This window comes from Haliotis cracherodii, unplaced genomic scaffold (assembly GCF_022045235.1).
Source record: "Haliotis cracherodii isolate W230 unplaced genomic scaffold, xgHalCrac1.p SCAF_8, whole genome shotgun sequence".
Lineage (NCBI taxonomy): Eukaryota > Metazoa > Mollusca > Gastropoda > Lepetellida > Haliotidae > Haliotis > Haliotis cracherodii.
This window is the reverse complement of record NW_027266341.1, coordinates 35,473,518-35,489,909: the sequence shown is the minus strand read 5'-3', so window position 1 is coordinate 35,489,909 and position 16,392 is coordinate 35,473,518. Positions and strand designations below refer to the sequence as shown.

General features: G+C 39.1%; 1 protein-coding gene across 3 annotated transcripts in view; it reads left to right on the top strand.

Annotated features, from left to right (window-relative positions):
• Nucleotides 1–16,392, top strand: part of LOC139450730 (protein WWC2-like) — an 89,983-nt gene that overhangs the window by 19,602 nt on the left and 53,989 nt on the right. For all 3 annotated transcript variants that reach the window (XM_071232535.1, XM_071232536.1, XM_071232534.1), the window contains exons 2-4: nucleotides 3,517–3,626; nucleotides 6,619–6,713; nucleotides 10,539–10,647. In XM_071232535.1, coding sequence (XP_071088636.1) covers nucleotides 3,517–3,626; nucleotides 6,619–6,713; nucleotides 10,539–10,647 — 314 coding nt within the window. The remainder of the gene's footprint in view (nucleotides 1–3,516; nucleotides 3,627–6,618; nucleotides 6,714–10,538; nucleotides 10,648–16,392) is intronic.

Here is a 16,392-nt window from a genome sequence, read left to right as displayed (position 1 = left end):
TATATCACTATTTTACAGCTATACTGCTAGTTTACAGTTATACTACTAGGCTACATTTATACCACTAGTTTACAGTTATACCGCTAGTTAACAGTTATTTGCTAGGTTACAGTTATATCACTATTTTACAGTTTTACTGCTAGTTTAGTTATACTGCTTGTTTACAAAGAGAGACTGTGGAGAGAAAGATGGAGGGAGGGAGGGAGGGAAGACAGCTGGTAGCTGGCTGGGAATGGTGCCTCAGTTTCACTTTATCACCAATTACTTGTATCAACAAGTAGTTACAGCTGCTATAAACATGTTGTAGTTTGAAGGGGGACTTTGTGGAGAAGAGGTAGGGCTGGTTATAAAGGAAGTGCAAGATTTTATCTAAATAATGGCCCAGTTGTCCATGGTGACGCAATTTGTTGTGCAGAGTTGCATCCCTTGTGCACTCCAGAAACCTATGATCGCGGTTTCGAATCTCAGTTCACCCCGATTATGTTTCTAGGTTAGTTGACACCATATACATGCTCATGGGTTTCACCAAAGTAAACATCCAAGACCTGCATCACTTTGGGTTTTCCTCCCAAATTAAGATGACACGCCATGATAGAACTGGAATACTGTTCATAGAGTCATTGAACCTGATTTACCCATTTATTGTCTATAAATAAGGTGAGTTATTAATGAAACATAAACATGACTTTTTGAAACTGATGAGGAGAGTGGAACAGGAGGTGTTCTGTGGGTGAAGGAGTGTGCGGGAGGAGGTGTTCTGTGGATGAAGGAAAGAGTGGAACAGGAAGAGGTGTTCTGTGGATGAAGGAGAGAGTGGAACAGGAGGATGTGTTCTGTGGATGAAGGAGTGTGCGGGAGGAGGTGTTCTGTGGATGAAGGAGAGAGTGGAACAGGAGGATGTGTTCTGTGGATGAAGGAGAGAGTGGAACAGGAGGTGTTCTGTGGATGAAGGAGAGAGTGGAACAGGAAGAGGTGTTCTGTGGATGAAGGAGAGAGTGGAACTGTTCTGTGGATGAAGGAGAGAGTGGAACAGGAGGTGTTCTGTGGATGAAGGAGAGAGTGGAACAGGAGGATGTGTTCTGTGGATGAAGGAGAGAGTGGATCAGGAGGTGTTCTGTGGATGAAGGAGTGTGCGGGAGGATGTGTTCTGTGGATGAAGGAGTGTGCGGGAGGAGGTGTTCTGTGGATGAAGGAGAGAGTGGATCAGGAGGTGTTCTGTGGATGAAGGAGTGTGCGTACTACAGGGTTGTTGTATATGAGCTGTGTTTTCATCATTATTCACTTCTTGTGCAGTCTATTTTCAGTATGTTTGTTTTATCTTCCAAGAGTTCTTTTTTAGGAATATTAGGTTTCAAATTAAAAGGTAATTATTTGTTGGGTGTAAACTAGGCTGATTCTAGTGTTCTACTGCTAGTCTGCTAGGAGTTTTTATAGGTTCTTGAGTATCACATCAGTATGTTTTCTGAATGCTTACAATCGTTTGACCTTATGCTGGGGACTGACGTGATCAAGTACTCCTCGGGGAGTCTCAATGTGTATAATGTGGTTCTTTGTTTACTGTATTTGTATCAAGATATGGTAATTCGAACAAAGTGTGTGAATATTTACTTGTCTACCCACCTTTCCCCACATTCTTTCAGCATCTAAGAAGAACAAACAGTTTAAGCTTTTGGCCTTGCTTAAGTTTGACATTGATGTAATATTTCGGCTATGTGTATCAAGTTCCAGTTAATTATTCTGATGGGTAGCAAATGTGCATCCTGATTAACGGAGACACTATCCGTTCAGAGCTACAGTTTGCACTAAAGTGTAAACCGAAGGTTACACTGAAATACATAATTGTCAATTTTTAAAATGTGAGAGTTTGAACTTCACCTTGTTTGTAGGGTAATCTGACAAACACCTGGCTTGCGTTTACAGTAAATGATTTGCACTTGTATCCCACTGCCAGGCATTGTTACATTGTCACTTGCATGTGGGAATAACACCAGTATTGCCCGTTATTTTGTTGTTGACATTTTAAGTATCACTTTACAGGTGACAATAGCCCAAGTAGTCCAGGTGAACTTGACGGCCTAGTTTACTGTGAGTGGGTGTGAGATGAGAAGAAATCGTATGTGTCAACACAAATGTGAAAGAATGGATACAAGTGTTATGACAGAGATGTAAACATGAACTTCTTTGCTGCCAGATCAAAATTGGTCTGTATTGGTGCAGGCCCGTGTGCAGTGAGGACATGACTGACTGATACGGAATGTTACACCACCCCGTCATGTCCTACTGGGTGGATCACTGTGATAACTGCTGGTGTTTGTGTTGTGATTTTGGCAGCAATATAGAGGTAAAAAGGGGAAACCAAAGTCAACAGTCCTGTAGCAGGCTAGTGAAGTAAAGTTGGGATTCAGTGGGAGGGGTAGGATTTGGCAGAGATTTACTCTCATATTTTATGCTGGGTTCCCCCACCCAGTGTATCAGACCTGCTGGGCATTTTAGTTCTATTCTTGAAAAACAATATTTTGTAAACTTTTGTTTTGTTTCTGGTGCATGAGACAATGTTGTAATTCAAAATGAAAGAAGACTCATGATGAAAAATGACTGGGGAGAGTTTTGTTATGTGTGACTGAAATCCTTAACAAAGATGATTCTACATTGGGCCTTGTTGGACCTTGTTGGGCCTTGTTCTGACAGGTAACTGGGGGCTTATCAGGAATGAATATCACAGTTTGTTACATCGTTGCAGCATGATGAGCTTGATCTGTATTGAAGTTTAAGAAATCAGAAGTTGTTATCAGCACAGACTTCCTTTCAGTTTACTAACATTAAACGTGAGATATATCACATGTGGCCAAAAGTCTGTATCCTGGTCTACAAGAACTGTTGCTAAACATGTGACATAGGACATGCTACTGGGTAGAGACACTGCAGCATATCTGCACACTGCTTCACACCAGTTCTCTGTCAGTTACCAGCTGGTGACTGGGGTATGTACATCATGTGGACTTTGTGTCCTTCTTGAGGATACAACAACTGTGGGTACAGATACATATCTAGAACAGTTGAGTTTTAGGGTCGCCATTTTGTCCAGTGCGTTTCCCTTGCCACGTGATCAGCGACTGGAGCCGATAAATCTGTATTGGTCAAAGGAACCATAACTCCCATTAATCACAGCAGAGTTGTGTCCCTTAGATGACCAGATTTGTAGGTGTTCAAGATTCAAATTCTCCCATATGATTGTCAACTCAAGGTTTTTCCATGATGTTAGGTTGATGCTATTTGAGGGGATAGTTGAGTGGTTTGGCTCGTCTTGCTGAAGGCCTGGGTTTGATTCCCAAACTTAGTACCATGTGAATCCCATTCAGGTGTCCCTGCCATCATATTGATGGAAGATTGGTATAAAACCATATTCACTAACACACATTACTTTTCCTCTGAAATTAAACTGACACATTGGATATGACTGAAATACTGTTCCAAACACACAATTATATTTTTTTAACCTACTTCGTCTTTTTTCAGATACACAAAGCCTCAGACATTTGCAGACTGTGTTGGAGATGAACTACCCATTGGCTGGGAGGAGTCATATGACCCCAATGTGGGAATATACTACATCAATCATATAAATCGTAAGTTTCGATAGTTGAATGTTTGATGAAGATAACAGTGTGTCATAGAAACAGTTTTTGTCAGGCTTCCGTTCAAGCTGAAGCTATTGTTTCAAACTAGGAGACAAGAAGTCGCCATTTGGCTCCTCACAAATTTTAATCGTAATAGTGTTTTAATGAAGACTGTTTCATTGTTAAAATTGCCTTACTTATCCTATTGTATACTACTCCACTTTTGATAGGGATATTTCTGTATTTCCATGATACACAAAACCGATTCTCATGATGTCCAGTGTATATTTAGATATATCTGAAATCTGATTATCCCTATCTAAACTTGAGTAGTATCCTTACAAACAGTGTGATAAGTAAGGCAGTTTTTATTTGAGTCGTATACATGTGAATGGCAGAAAGGACATCAACATAGCCACTTAATTTTAAGTTCTTTAGATATTTCAGTTGCTGTTCCATGTCACGAATTTTGACACTGATGCCTTTTGGCTCCGAGTTACTTGTATGAACAAGGAAGGCTGACCTTGATTCTGGAGTTAGTTTTTGGAGTTGTAGCAAGTTGTCCGAAATAAGGAAAACATTTGATTAGACAGAACCAGTCCCCAGTGCCTCATACTTGGCATAAGAGCTGACTGAAATCCATAGATTAGATGTGGCTGATTGCGTGTCATGATGGTCATCGTAGTCTGATGATGTTGTTTGCCTGGTCCAGATAATTTCACAATTATATGACTGTCTGACCCGTGAAGACCTGGGGTAGTATAGGTCTTCAGCAACCCATGCTTGCCGTAAGAAGTGACTAATGGGATCAGGTGGTTAGGCTCGCTGACTTGGTTGATGCATGTTATCGTATCCCAATTGCGTGAATCGATGCTCATGATGTCGATCACTGGATTGTCTGGTCCAGACTTGATTATTTACAGTTCACCGTCATACAGCTGGAATATTGCTGAGTCGCCGCATTAAACAACAAACAAACAAACAAAACATGACTTTTATAAAACCTCGGTGATTTGCTTCACATCAAAGATGAGTTACACAACGATCTGTGTGTTTCCATTTATTTTGGAGGTGAGCATCAGTACCCATCCCAATATGATATAATGCTGATAAGTAAAAAAACAAATATTCATCTTTCTGACCAGAAGAATACCTTTATGTCTATCCCTTGGGTATCAATTTCAGTGATTTCTTGTCACATATGAAATGCCTTTGAATGAAATAAGTGTAAAGGAAATATAGTGTTTCCTTGTCAAACCCACTTTTGAGGGACTTGATAAACTTGTCAGTCGATCTGAATCTCCCTATCTCATGAACAGCCGACTACTATGTTTCCAGAAAAATGTTTATGCTGTATTTCAGGATGAGAGCATGATGTTAGGAGATCTTATCTCAAGCTCATTGATAAATTTGCAGGAACGTTTGTGTACGGTCCGCCCAAGATGCTGGGATAGGCTGTCTACAACTGCAAGCAATGTTTCACTTCCAAAATTAAATATTGTGACATGCATTGAATTTATTTTATCAAAAGAGATCATGCCACATGAACTCATTCCAGGAAGACGTTTTTTACGTTAGTTGATCACAGTGGGGAGTGCTCCATTAGTGTCTGATTTTTTTTTAGGCCACAGCAAATTTATTTTCTCATTTAACAGTAAATGTTCTCCTAAATTTGGATACATTAAAAAGGAATACATGACAAATGTGTACTTATGCTGTTTCCCTGAGATATAGTTTTGAACATCTTTATTTTATTAAAATTGCACCTCATATAAAGCCTTACATACATTTTTATTCATATCTGTTTTTTTGCTCCTTGCCAACTGGCAAAGTAAATCTGTACAATAAATACAGTTGGTGTGTCCCGAATCTTGCTCAAACATTATATCATGACTTAGGTCTACATCATCTAACTGCCTAAAAAGAAGGCACCTACTTTTGATGTTTAATGGGTATATTTTTATTAATGTTTAGCATAGGTTCATTCATTGTTCTGTAACTTTGGTCAACTGAACTGCTAATTTGAGCAGAATGGCTTGCCTGTTCTAAACTATAATGCACTAATGCTGTTGCTGAAAGGGTCAGTATCATAGGTATGTAATGAATTTATGACCCCTGAGTGTTTATTGTAAACACTTACAAACACTATGAGGTTTTGTCCAAACCTTCAGGTATGTAATAAACATATAAGCACTCCTTAAGTGTACTCAGTTATATTAAGATGGCATATGGCAGTCGTATAGTTACTTATCACCCTAAGACTGTTGATCCCCATTCCGTATTACGCACTTAGAACTTATATCCCATGTATTGAATAAAACTCTATATACCATGATCAAAGCCACTTCGATGTCTTTTATGTTCCCTCCGTGGGAAACGAAAATATTTTCAAGTAAGAGCCTTACAAGTGTTGAACAAAAGCTGAACTTGCTAACAGTGTATTTATGTGTGTGCCCACTTTGTGGTACAATGGCTGCTCCAACCTTACGCCACCTCGCTGAAATAACTAACGTGTTAGGACTGCCTGATTGTCGCGCTATGCGTCTTTGTCTGTAGGCCAGACTGTTCGGCCAGGCTCCCTCAACCATGTCAGTAGCTACCTGGCAAAAATATTTAGGTCACCAGTGTCCCTTGAAAAAACTTCCTGTCCGATCTTGTAACATATTGCTGACATTTTTGTAGCATTTGAAGAATTACCACCCAGCTCCGTAAATAAACAACATGCAGTGTGTTTATTGCAAAGTAAATGGTATTTTCGTGTAAAATTGACTGCTTTTAACAATTGAGTGTTTTGCATTGTACAGCCTATCACAACATATAATTTGCGCACAGAAAAATTCCATGGATTGTTCACCAGAGTCCTGGCTTGAGGACGTTGTAAATCGAAGAAACATTTTGCAAGTTGGCAAAATGGACAAGTGTGGTGTTTTGACCTTATTTCTTTGAATTATTATTTAAGTAGGTGAAGTGGGTGTGTAATTATTGCTTTTGTGTTATTCAGAAACAAATCAGCTGGAAGACCCAAGGTTACAATGGCGCAAAGAACAGGAATTGATGCTAAAGGACTATCTTGTCACAGCGCAAGAAGATCTGGAGGTGAGCAATTAGGCTGAGAATTGTTTGCACTTCCACTTCCACCTTGTATCCTTGCACTTTGTGTGCTTCACAAACACTTCCCTATTGATACAGGCTTGACACCATCAGTGATGAAAGTGGAGTGATGTTATGGAGATAAAGTAGATCGCTGAATACAAATACCGCCTTCATAATGGACATCTCCCAACTCCAGAAATTTGAAGGGTTGATATTCAAAATCAACATGAGCCATTTGGAATCCACAATCTTGTGGTTTCAAACATGACCCTGATAATTTTTTTCACATTCTTATAAATAACATGACAAGTTTTTTGGCAGAAATACATTTAATAAAATTTTCTGAATGTTACTTTAAGCGCTATGAAATCGGAAGCACATTTTAGGCCTTTGGAATGTGGAGAGTACTTGTGGGTGATCAACGTTTGAAGGATTGTGGTGGGTTTGAATCCCTGAAGATTATAGACAGAAATCACTGATCTCATCACTATGGCTGAAATATTGCCAGTGCGATTTAAGAATACTCACTCACTCACTCACTAGGTAGTAATGACAGTTTTAATGATTTTGTATTTCCTTTTGATACCTAATACTTTCAATTTCAAATATATTTTCTGAATTACACGGATTTCCTAAAATTCATAAATACGTTGACGTGTCACTTTAACACACTGCAACAGAAGAGGAAATAATCAAATTAATTTACTTGTTTGTCGTGATGTAACCTTTGCCGTATCCACTGATGGAAGTGTATGGAGATATTATTGTTTTTGATGAGATGTAATTATGGACTAACCTCCGGTAGAGCCTAGAACACAGGACAAGAGTGAGGCCTGCCATTGATCAGCGGCCATCTATCTTGTGGGGCTGACATTTTGTGATGTATGTGTGTCTCTGTTCATGGTGGGACTGACAGGCAGCCAGATCAGGGGGAACAATGGAGCAGTTTCATTCATCACACTTACATTTTTTATGTTGTAAACAAGTCTCATACACATACATCGTCATATAATTGAGATTGTTTGGAGTTACTCACTCCCTCTTGGATATGTACACTGTCATATAGTTTTTTAATGTGGAGTTTACATGATATTAGGGCTTTTCCATTGGAAGAGAGGTCGGTCATATGACCATAAAACTGACGTTCATAAGTGTTTGAATCAAGGATTTTTGCGTTCACGAGACTGTTTTCCACAGTTGGCCAATTCCACATTTCTGGAGAAACCTGTGGTATATTCCCTATCATGAAGAAATACAACAGCATTATTTCTGATAATTTAGACGCTTTCATCTTGATCTGTGCATTTTAGCATAGATTGGGATAAGAGTTTTACTGAATGTTCGTTCAAAAATAACCTCACTACGACCCATTCTAGTTAATAAAACGAAGAAATGCACATCCATACAAGGTCTGTGGACTCGATCCGCGTCTCGTCTGACAAGTGACAGTCCTCAGTAATCTATGAATTTACCTTATTATCTATTTAACACATCTGTATAATTACCTTTCAATGATCGGCCAATTGATCAATTGACTAAAACTCAGGTTCATTAACAACTTCGGATATCTCTCCTGTCACGTTCATCGTCTCGGCCATTTTGACGTCTTGTATTTGTTAATGTATTATGCCTCCCTGTCACTATGACTGACTTACTGAGGTAGTTTCAGACCTTTTTCATCTACTTATGATATTATTTGTTGTATTCAAACTATGAATGCTGTTCCTGTAGAGCCAGTTGAGCATACTCTCATGTAACTACAACTTTTGATGAACAAGTTATTCTGCGTTACAGAGGGTTGGTGTTTGGCTGTCAGTGCAATAATGAAGTCAGTGTAAACATGAAGCTTGCAACGATGTTCATACAATGTTTTGCCCTCATGCTATCACTTAAATAACTGAGATTGTTTGGAGTTACTCTCTCACTCTTGGAAACGTACACTACAGATTAAAGGATTGATGGTAACTTCGAAGTTGTAACCAGATCTCCAGCAACTTTTTGAGCAATTGAGTTTTTACTCGAAGGTTTCTATTTTAATTGGGTTATTACATTTTCATATTTTTTCACTCATCTATCCGTCACTCTATTGTTTTTCCCCCTAAATGAGCGAACATTTTATGATTGACAAAAAACGAAATTATGTTTTAGATGTAACACTTTTAAATATATAGGATTGACTCGGAAAGGAAATAAGCTAAATAAATTCCTAAATAAGCTTCTTTGTATACATTCTTAAAAGGCTTTATTGAGTATTTTTGCGTGCTGTTTTTATACATTTGAGTTTTTCAATTAATACATGCGTTTCTGGTATTTTATGCAAATACGCTGCTTATCTGTAGCTCTGTTAACAACATGGTCGATAAAATTGTCATATACTAGTAGGGGGGAATCAATTAGATATGTGAGATATTTTGAAGAATATGCACATTATTCAGCCACCACTTGAACCTTGCAAACAGCGCCAAAAAAACGTGGCTACCAGACAAAGTTTTAGTGTAAGGTTTTGTGACTGTTGTTTGCAGAACCTACTTGGGAACAGTGGTCAGATGTAACAAATGTTATATTTGGGATAACACTTTTTGAGTAAAGTACAGATTCTCAAACTTTTTGGATTGAGTCCCGTAGAACCGACTTGACCAAACAGAATTTGACTCAGACAAGTGGATTAGATTGCAGACTGCTTATATATAATGTTTATTAAGGCCGAACAAACCAGTATCATCCTGTTAGATGTCTGTGCTTGTGTATTCAGACACAACCAATTGCCATCAGCCATTAAGGCCCATTGTGATAGGCCCACGCCTTTCTGAAGGACCCTGAACAGTGGTGTGGGCGATAGCTTCAGGGTGACTACTCAAATGTAGAACTGAAAGGATGTGTTGAGCTTCTGTGTTAATAAACACCATTAGGATGTTTCTCATACTTCTTTCTACCTGTCATACATTGTAAAAGAACATGTAGATCCAGTGGGTAATGTTATTTTGATTATTCAATATTTGTGAAGCTGGTTACAGTATGCAAGAGGGACAGGTTTGAATACTTTGGTTAGAGGCATGTGTGTTTGTTGAATGTGTAGAGACATCCTAATGTCTGTTTTTAATTAGATTGCAAAGATCTCCCTAAAGTGAAAAACAGAAAAAAAATATGAAAGCATGTGATTCACTGGGTCGACACCCTTATTTCAGACATCTTGTTTGTCATGTGACAATTTTCATTTCGGTACTCATCGCTCCAAAATGGGTGGTTGATCGTGTGGTCAGACCTGTGACTTGGTAGGCGGTGTGTCTTCATACCCCGACAGCGTGGATCGTTGCAGACAATATCAATCACTGGATTGTCTGGTCAAGGCTTGATTATTCACAGGCCAGTGTCATGTAGCAGGAATATTGTTGAGTGCTGCGTTACATGACACACAAACACATACTTTGTGCCTCAGTAGGAGCCTTGCAAGAAGCTACGTGTTGGCAGCAGTCAGGTAATCGGTGGATTTAATCATAACTGAATAAATTATTTGGTGAATGACACACAGCTATGGAGAAATGTGGATTGACTGTCCCAAATAAAATAACATTTATCTCAACAAGCCTTGGCGTGGGATTTCAACACTATTCCAGTTGGGACTGATAAACTTCCCAGTGGCGAGAAGGTTCTTCTATTTCTTCTTAGGTGATATGTAGTCTAACATATGGGCTTGTGATATTGGGTATTTGATACCATTTGTAATACAACTGTTGTTTACCTGGAAGCATTCTTTCCAGGCCAAGAAGGAGATATATGCTGATACTATTTGCAGTACAACTGTTGTTTACCTGTATCACTTTTTTCCAGGCCAAGAAGGAGATATATGCTGTGAAGGAGCAGCGACTGATGCTGGCACAGGATGAGTTCCTCCACCTCAATGAGACACTGTCGGGATGGAAGTCCTCCAGAACCAGTTGTAAGTAGCCATACTGTTTCTGTCATGTACTGGGGGTCGGGTGAGCAGGAGAAGCCCAGTCTCAGTTCACTCTGTCGCTTGCTATGGAACCATGATGTCCATGATCATGGGTTCGATTCCGGGTTTGTCTGCACCGTACCTAAAATCGTGAGCTTTCCCCAAAGTGGTAAGCCTTGAAGACCTGTACAATTCAGGCTTTCTTTTCTTTTTTCTATACCGAATCGTCGCCTTCACAATATTAAAGAAGTTGTTATTCATAAATTGTGTCTACTTTGTCATCCGTCAACTTCTAATGCCTATCAAACAACTTCCCCCGCTTACATACCATGTTGGAACTGAAATAGTGTTCAAAACAGTGTTCAAACCCCAACTGACTCACTCACTCATGCACGGTGAAGACTAGCTTTAAGAGGTGAGAATAGATCGTCGGTACATCATGCTCAGAAGGGCCAGGTAATGGGGATTGGTTGGTGGGGGTCTTTGACATGGTTGATCGCTTGATGATGTTGGTTGTGCATTCAGACCTGGTTTACCTGGACCAGATTTGAATATGTACTGGCTTCTGTGATAGAACATTGCTGACTGTGGCATAACAGCATTCACTATCTCTCTCTCTCGCACTCACTCTCACTCACTCACTCACTCACTCACTCACTCACTCACTCACTCACTCACTCACTCACTCTTTTGTTGCATCTTCAAAAATGCAAATCTGAAGTTGATGAGCTACAATTTGACAAGATTGTAGTTAAATAAATTGATATTAATTATGTAGTCTCCGTTAAGGTAGCTAAGTGTTCAGGGATGTCAAATCTGGGTTCCATTCCCATGAGAACACGAAGTCCATTCCTCGTGTCTCAGCCATGTGATTGTGTAACTATGACATGAATTGCTGTAAAACCTCACTCACTCACTTATCATTGGGACATAGCACACTTCAAGTCTATCGGACGTTGCTCTGTGAAATTTTATGCCACATCAACACTATTTCCTCGTTAAACAGCAGAAAGCCTTAAGTGCACTTAATTACACCGGGCTATAAATACTTGGAAGTAACATTGAAAAACAGAAAGCAACCATCGCCCACGTTAATAGGGAAGTAACAGTTCTCTGCCCGACAGCATCATGGGAAGAAGTTTCATTCACTGGTTATTAACTTAAACTGAGGAATGTCCTGAAAAAAAAACAGCAGTCGAGGCTGTACTTTCATGGAGGGATGCTGTATATCTTTCTTGAACAAATATTTTGTTCAATCTTTTTTTGAGCCAGAGATGAGCTTGTTCATCATTGGAAATTAACCAGAAACATTTTCTAATCTGAATAGTCCTGTTAAGGAAATCCCTTGACCGTGGTTCCTTGCCCTAGGAAGCCCTCAACTTTTGATTTGGATGAGGACTTGTGTGAGTCCTATCAATGGTTGCTACTATACCGGGTTGTCTTTAACAGGTGTCTGTCTAGACTGCCTATTTAGCATGCTGTGTCTAATGAGAAAACTGTCTCTTTAATTATGACATCCAAGTTTTGCCAAGTTGAAGGAGGAGAGTGAAGTGTTAGACTAATCTATGTGGCAGTCAGGACCATCTTTAAACGAGCTAAACATTGTTCTTCAATCCAGTGCTGGTAAACATAAGATATGACTACAAAAAGGAACTACAAACTGATCCTGACTATTGTTTGTTTTCATGTGGCGCAGTACCTATTCCAGAATTACGCCTGAAATATGTGCGCCCATAATAAGGTCAACTAGCCACCTGATATATATAAGAGAAACAAGCGGTTTCTATTTCCGTCTGATGTTGCACATTCTTGAAGCCGCCAGTGATGGATGGTGTGCTGTGTTGGTCAGCCTAGATACCACTGGACAGGAGAAATGTGGTCAGCTATGCAGGGAATCCCCCTCACAGCTAGACTTGCATCAAGGCTCCATCTGTATTTAGTCAAGGAGAGAGTTGTGTTTTCCATTTTGGGATTTAAAGTTGTAATCAGCTAAATTTGTATCAGACCTGGCAACATTGCAGATCCTTTAGCAGGAGATCAGTATCAAGAGTAGCTTGTGTCTTCATATGAAGGAAGATGAAATGAAAGGAGGTTATCATGTCCAATGGAGCTGTATCATCAGGCTCGGACTATATGAGGGAGACATTAATTCTTCAGGGGATTTTGAAATTTGCCTTGTTACTTCTGGTGTTTCATTATAACTGGCTCTCTTGCAATTGATCTTTGGAAATTACTGAAGGAGGATAATGAAAAATGGGTGACTTTTACAAAAGTGTATCATGCATACTGAGTAGTACAACTTATGTTATTGGGAGTTCTAGGTCCCGCTCCACAAAGCGATCTTAGCGCTAAGGAGATTGTAACTCCAAATACTTTAACACGGGCTTCCGATAGTCATAGTGATAAGGTCGCTTTATGGAATGGGGCACTCCATGATAGGTTTGAATCCCAGATTAGCCCTGATTAAGGTCTGTGGTCTGTCTGCACCATACCCTTTCTTGTGGGTATCACGGAAGTCACTGGTGGATGGGTTATTCACTGGGTGCACACCCCTTTTTCAGATACCTTATTTGTCAGCCTAGCATAGGGTTTTGATCATGTCATCTCTGATCCCTCCAAAATGAAACTCCTTGTGTTAGAATAGGTACCCATGAACCTATGCTAGTTGTCATAGGCAACCATGTGGGTCAGATGGTCGGGCTCGGTTTGGGTTTGGTTGATAGTCGATCGTTGTTCACAATATCAGTCACAGGGTTTGCTGTCCAGACTGTCATATAGCTGGATTATTGCTGAGTGTGGTGCTACACAAAAAACAATAAAATTAAACTGACATGCTGTGATATAAACTGAAATATTGTTAAAATCAATGCTAAACCAAACTCACTCACTCGTTGTGATGATCCCCGACACAATAAAGTCTACATACTGTTTCCCTGTGGAGTTCTTATCTTTGTGTAGGAAGTGTCAGACTGTTTATTGAGCACTGATATATCCAATCGCTTTAACTCTAGCAGTGTCAAATCTTTACCTCTCCTTAACTACAAGGAGGCTTCCCCGACTCACATTAAATGGTGAAAAGACCCATTGAGATGATACTGTTATGAAGGGAGTCCTACACCTATCTCAGGTTTGATAACCCTTAAAGTGTTTGTTGGAAGTCAGCGTGGGGTCAGAGGCGAAGGGGTTAATGCAAAGATGCTACTGCTATCTCGACTATTACTGGAATGTGCTAATGGATGAAAAAACATATTTTCGCTTGGTTTACCATGGTTCTCAGAGGCCAATTCTTCTGGCAGTCAAATGCTTTGGGGGCTGGGTGGCCGAGCAGGCTTAAGCTCTGGCATTACTGTTGTGGATATTTATATCCTACCTGTTGCCTAGTCAGAGATTTATATTCTCTGGGTTAGGATTCATTAATATTGGCCAGCTGTAATGAGACTGAAGGGTTTAGCAAGCCAAGTCTGTTAAAAATGTTAGTAATCAGATAAGTCTCACAAGATGCGATGCATTGCTTCTTAATTGGTTAGTCTGAATGGTTAATATCTAAGGATTAACATTTCATGTGCAAGGGTCTGTAAAGGATGAAAGAGTGAGTTGATTATGATTGATGCCGCATCAACATTCTGGCTGCAGTTTGACAAACATTTTTTTGTCAAGGTTGACTTCGTGGTTAAGGAGTTTGTTTTTTCCATGGAACCACCATGTGTCCTTCTATTGTCTTTTTGATAAAATATTCTGTTGCATATTACAATATCAATGTATCGTGATTCTGTAAGAAATAGACAAAGTGATATGTATACAAGCTTCGCAGAACAAGACAATGAATGACAATTTGACCAAAATCAGTTAAAGAAATATACTGATGCAGTGTATATGGTTGTGCAGTAAGGTTGTATGGCCTCTCTTTTAGTTGGTTGAATGTAGGCGGTTTGTTAAAAAAGATTATCTATAAATTATCATGTACTTTGATACAATCTGAACAGAAGCTACACAAGAGTATGGCGTTTCTGTTTGACTTGACCATTCTTGAGGGATGTAGATTTGGGCACAGTTTCAGGAATGTTAAGTTATATATTGTTGATAATACAATATGTTTCTAGGGATATTGTTTTAACTTGATTGTTAAGTGCTCCAATTAATGTTAAGATCCCATAGTGCAGTTATGATTAGTTGTGTGTAACAGTATTTATTAATTTATATAAGCAATACTTATCAAGAAAACAAGTTTGCTGAAAGAAGCACCTGTTTGATGTAATCAACTACATTGCCTAATCAATCTAATGGTATTCTGTTATTGCAAACTGTTATTGTTCCATAAGGCTTATTAGTTTCTGGATGTAGGATTGGCCAGATGGCATGGTCTGACACAATGCCACCTGTTCTGTAGAACAAAATCAGAATTTGTCTTGATGCAAGATTATTGGGTTTCCTGATATTGTTGCCTAGAGGAGGATTGTCAGGTGGTCGCTCAAGCTGTTTTAGGAAGATGATTGTCAGGACACAACACACTCTGAGATAATTCTAGTTTTCCCAACCTCCTGGCTTTCTGGTGCAGTAGTTTCAACTTCAGCCTGACAAATACCCAGAGGCAGAAAGTTGGTGAAACATGAATTGTTGTGCCATATGTATTTCTTTTGGGGAGAGGGGCACTATATGACAGCAGCCTGTAAATAATCAAATCTGGTCCAGGCAATCCAGTGATTGATATCAGGAGCAGCTTTCCACAATTTTGGAGTACAATGGGGTAAGAACTAAGTCACTGAATGTGGCCACCTTATTCATAAGTCTCCTCTTTCCAACTAGCTTAGGTTGCTGGGGAACATTTCTAACCTGGAATCCCAATGGGGTTAATTAATGTTTTCATTTTTATGTTTGGTTGGTTTTGTTTGTAAGTCTACATTTCCAAATGTTCATGAACAACTCTTGATGCCCCACGTGCAGTTTACAGACTAATTATACAACTAGTGAGTGAATCAAAATTCAGTGTCATACCGTCGGTAGTTAAGCTATATATTGACGATAACAAGTTGTACATTAATGATAAATAAATAATATGAGGTCTGTCTACAAAAAGGACCATAAAACATATGGAAATACAACAAGTTTGTATTTAAAACTTGTATGCAACCATAAAAATATCTCATACACTAAAGTATGTTACAAAACAGGCTTTAGATCATCAGCAACAAAGGTAGGCCACTCTGCTAAGGACCATGGAGACTAGAGTACATCTGCTACCTGCATAGTTCCCCACTAAGATTTACACCATCCCTCTAGTTGCTGGCGAGTGATATCAAGTTTAGCCAAAATTAAGACAGAGAGTTGTTCCATGTTTAAAATAATAGCTTTTGAATGAATGACAGTACAGTATTATGTCAGTATTTGGGGGGTGAAAGGCTCTGTGGATGCATGGAGTATTCTCTGTTAAGTACTAACACAGGCTTAACCATGTTCATAATTCAGGAGGGTTTTAAATTCAAGAGGAACCCAAACAATTAAACACATCTTTATGAAAGGTGAATAAAACATTTATTTATTTCTCAGGTAATTGTTTGTCCAGATGTTAGGGTTACATAATTCAAATAAAAGCCATTTAATGACGAAAATATGTTGTACATTGCTGATAAATAAATAATATAAAATCTGTCTACAAGGGACTGTAAAACAACTGGACTATCACAATTGTGTATTTGAAACTAGTATCCAGTTAATGTAAAGTGAATAAAACATGTATTTATTTTAAGGTTT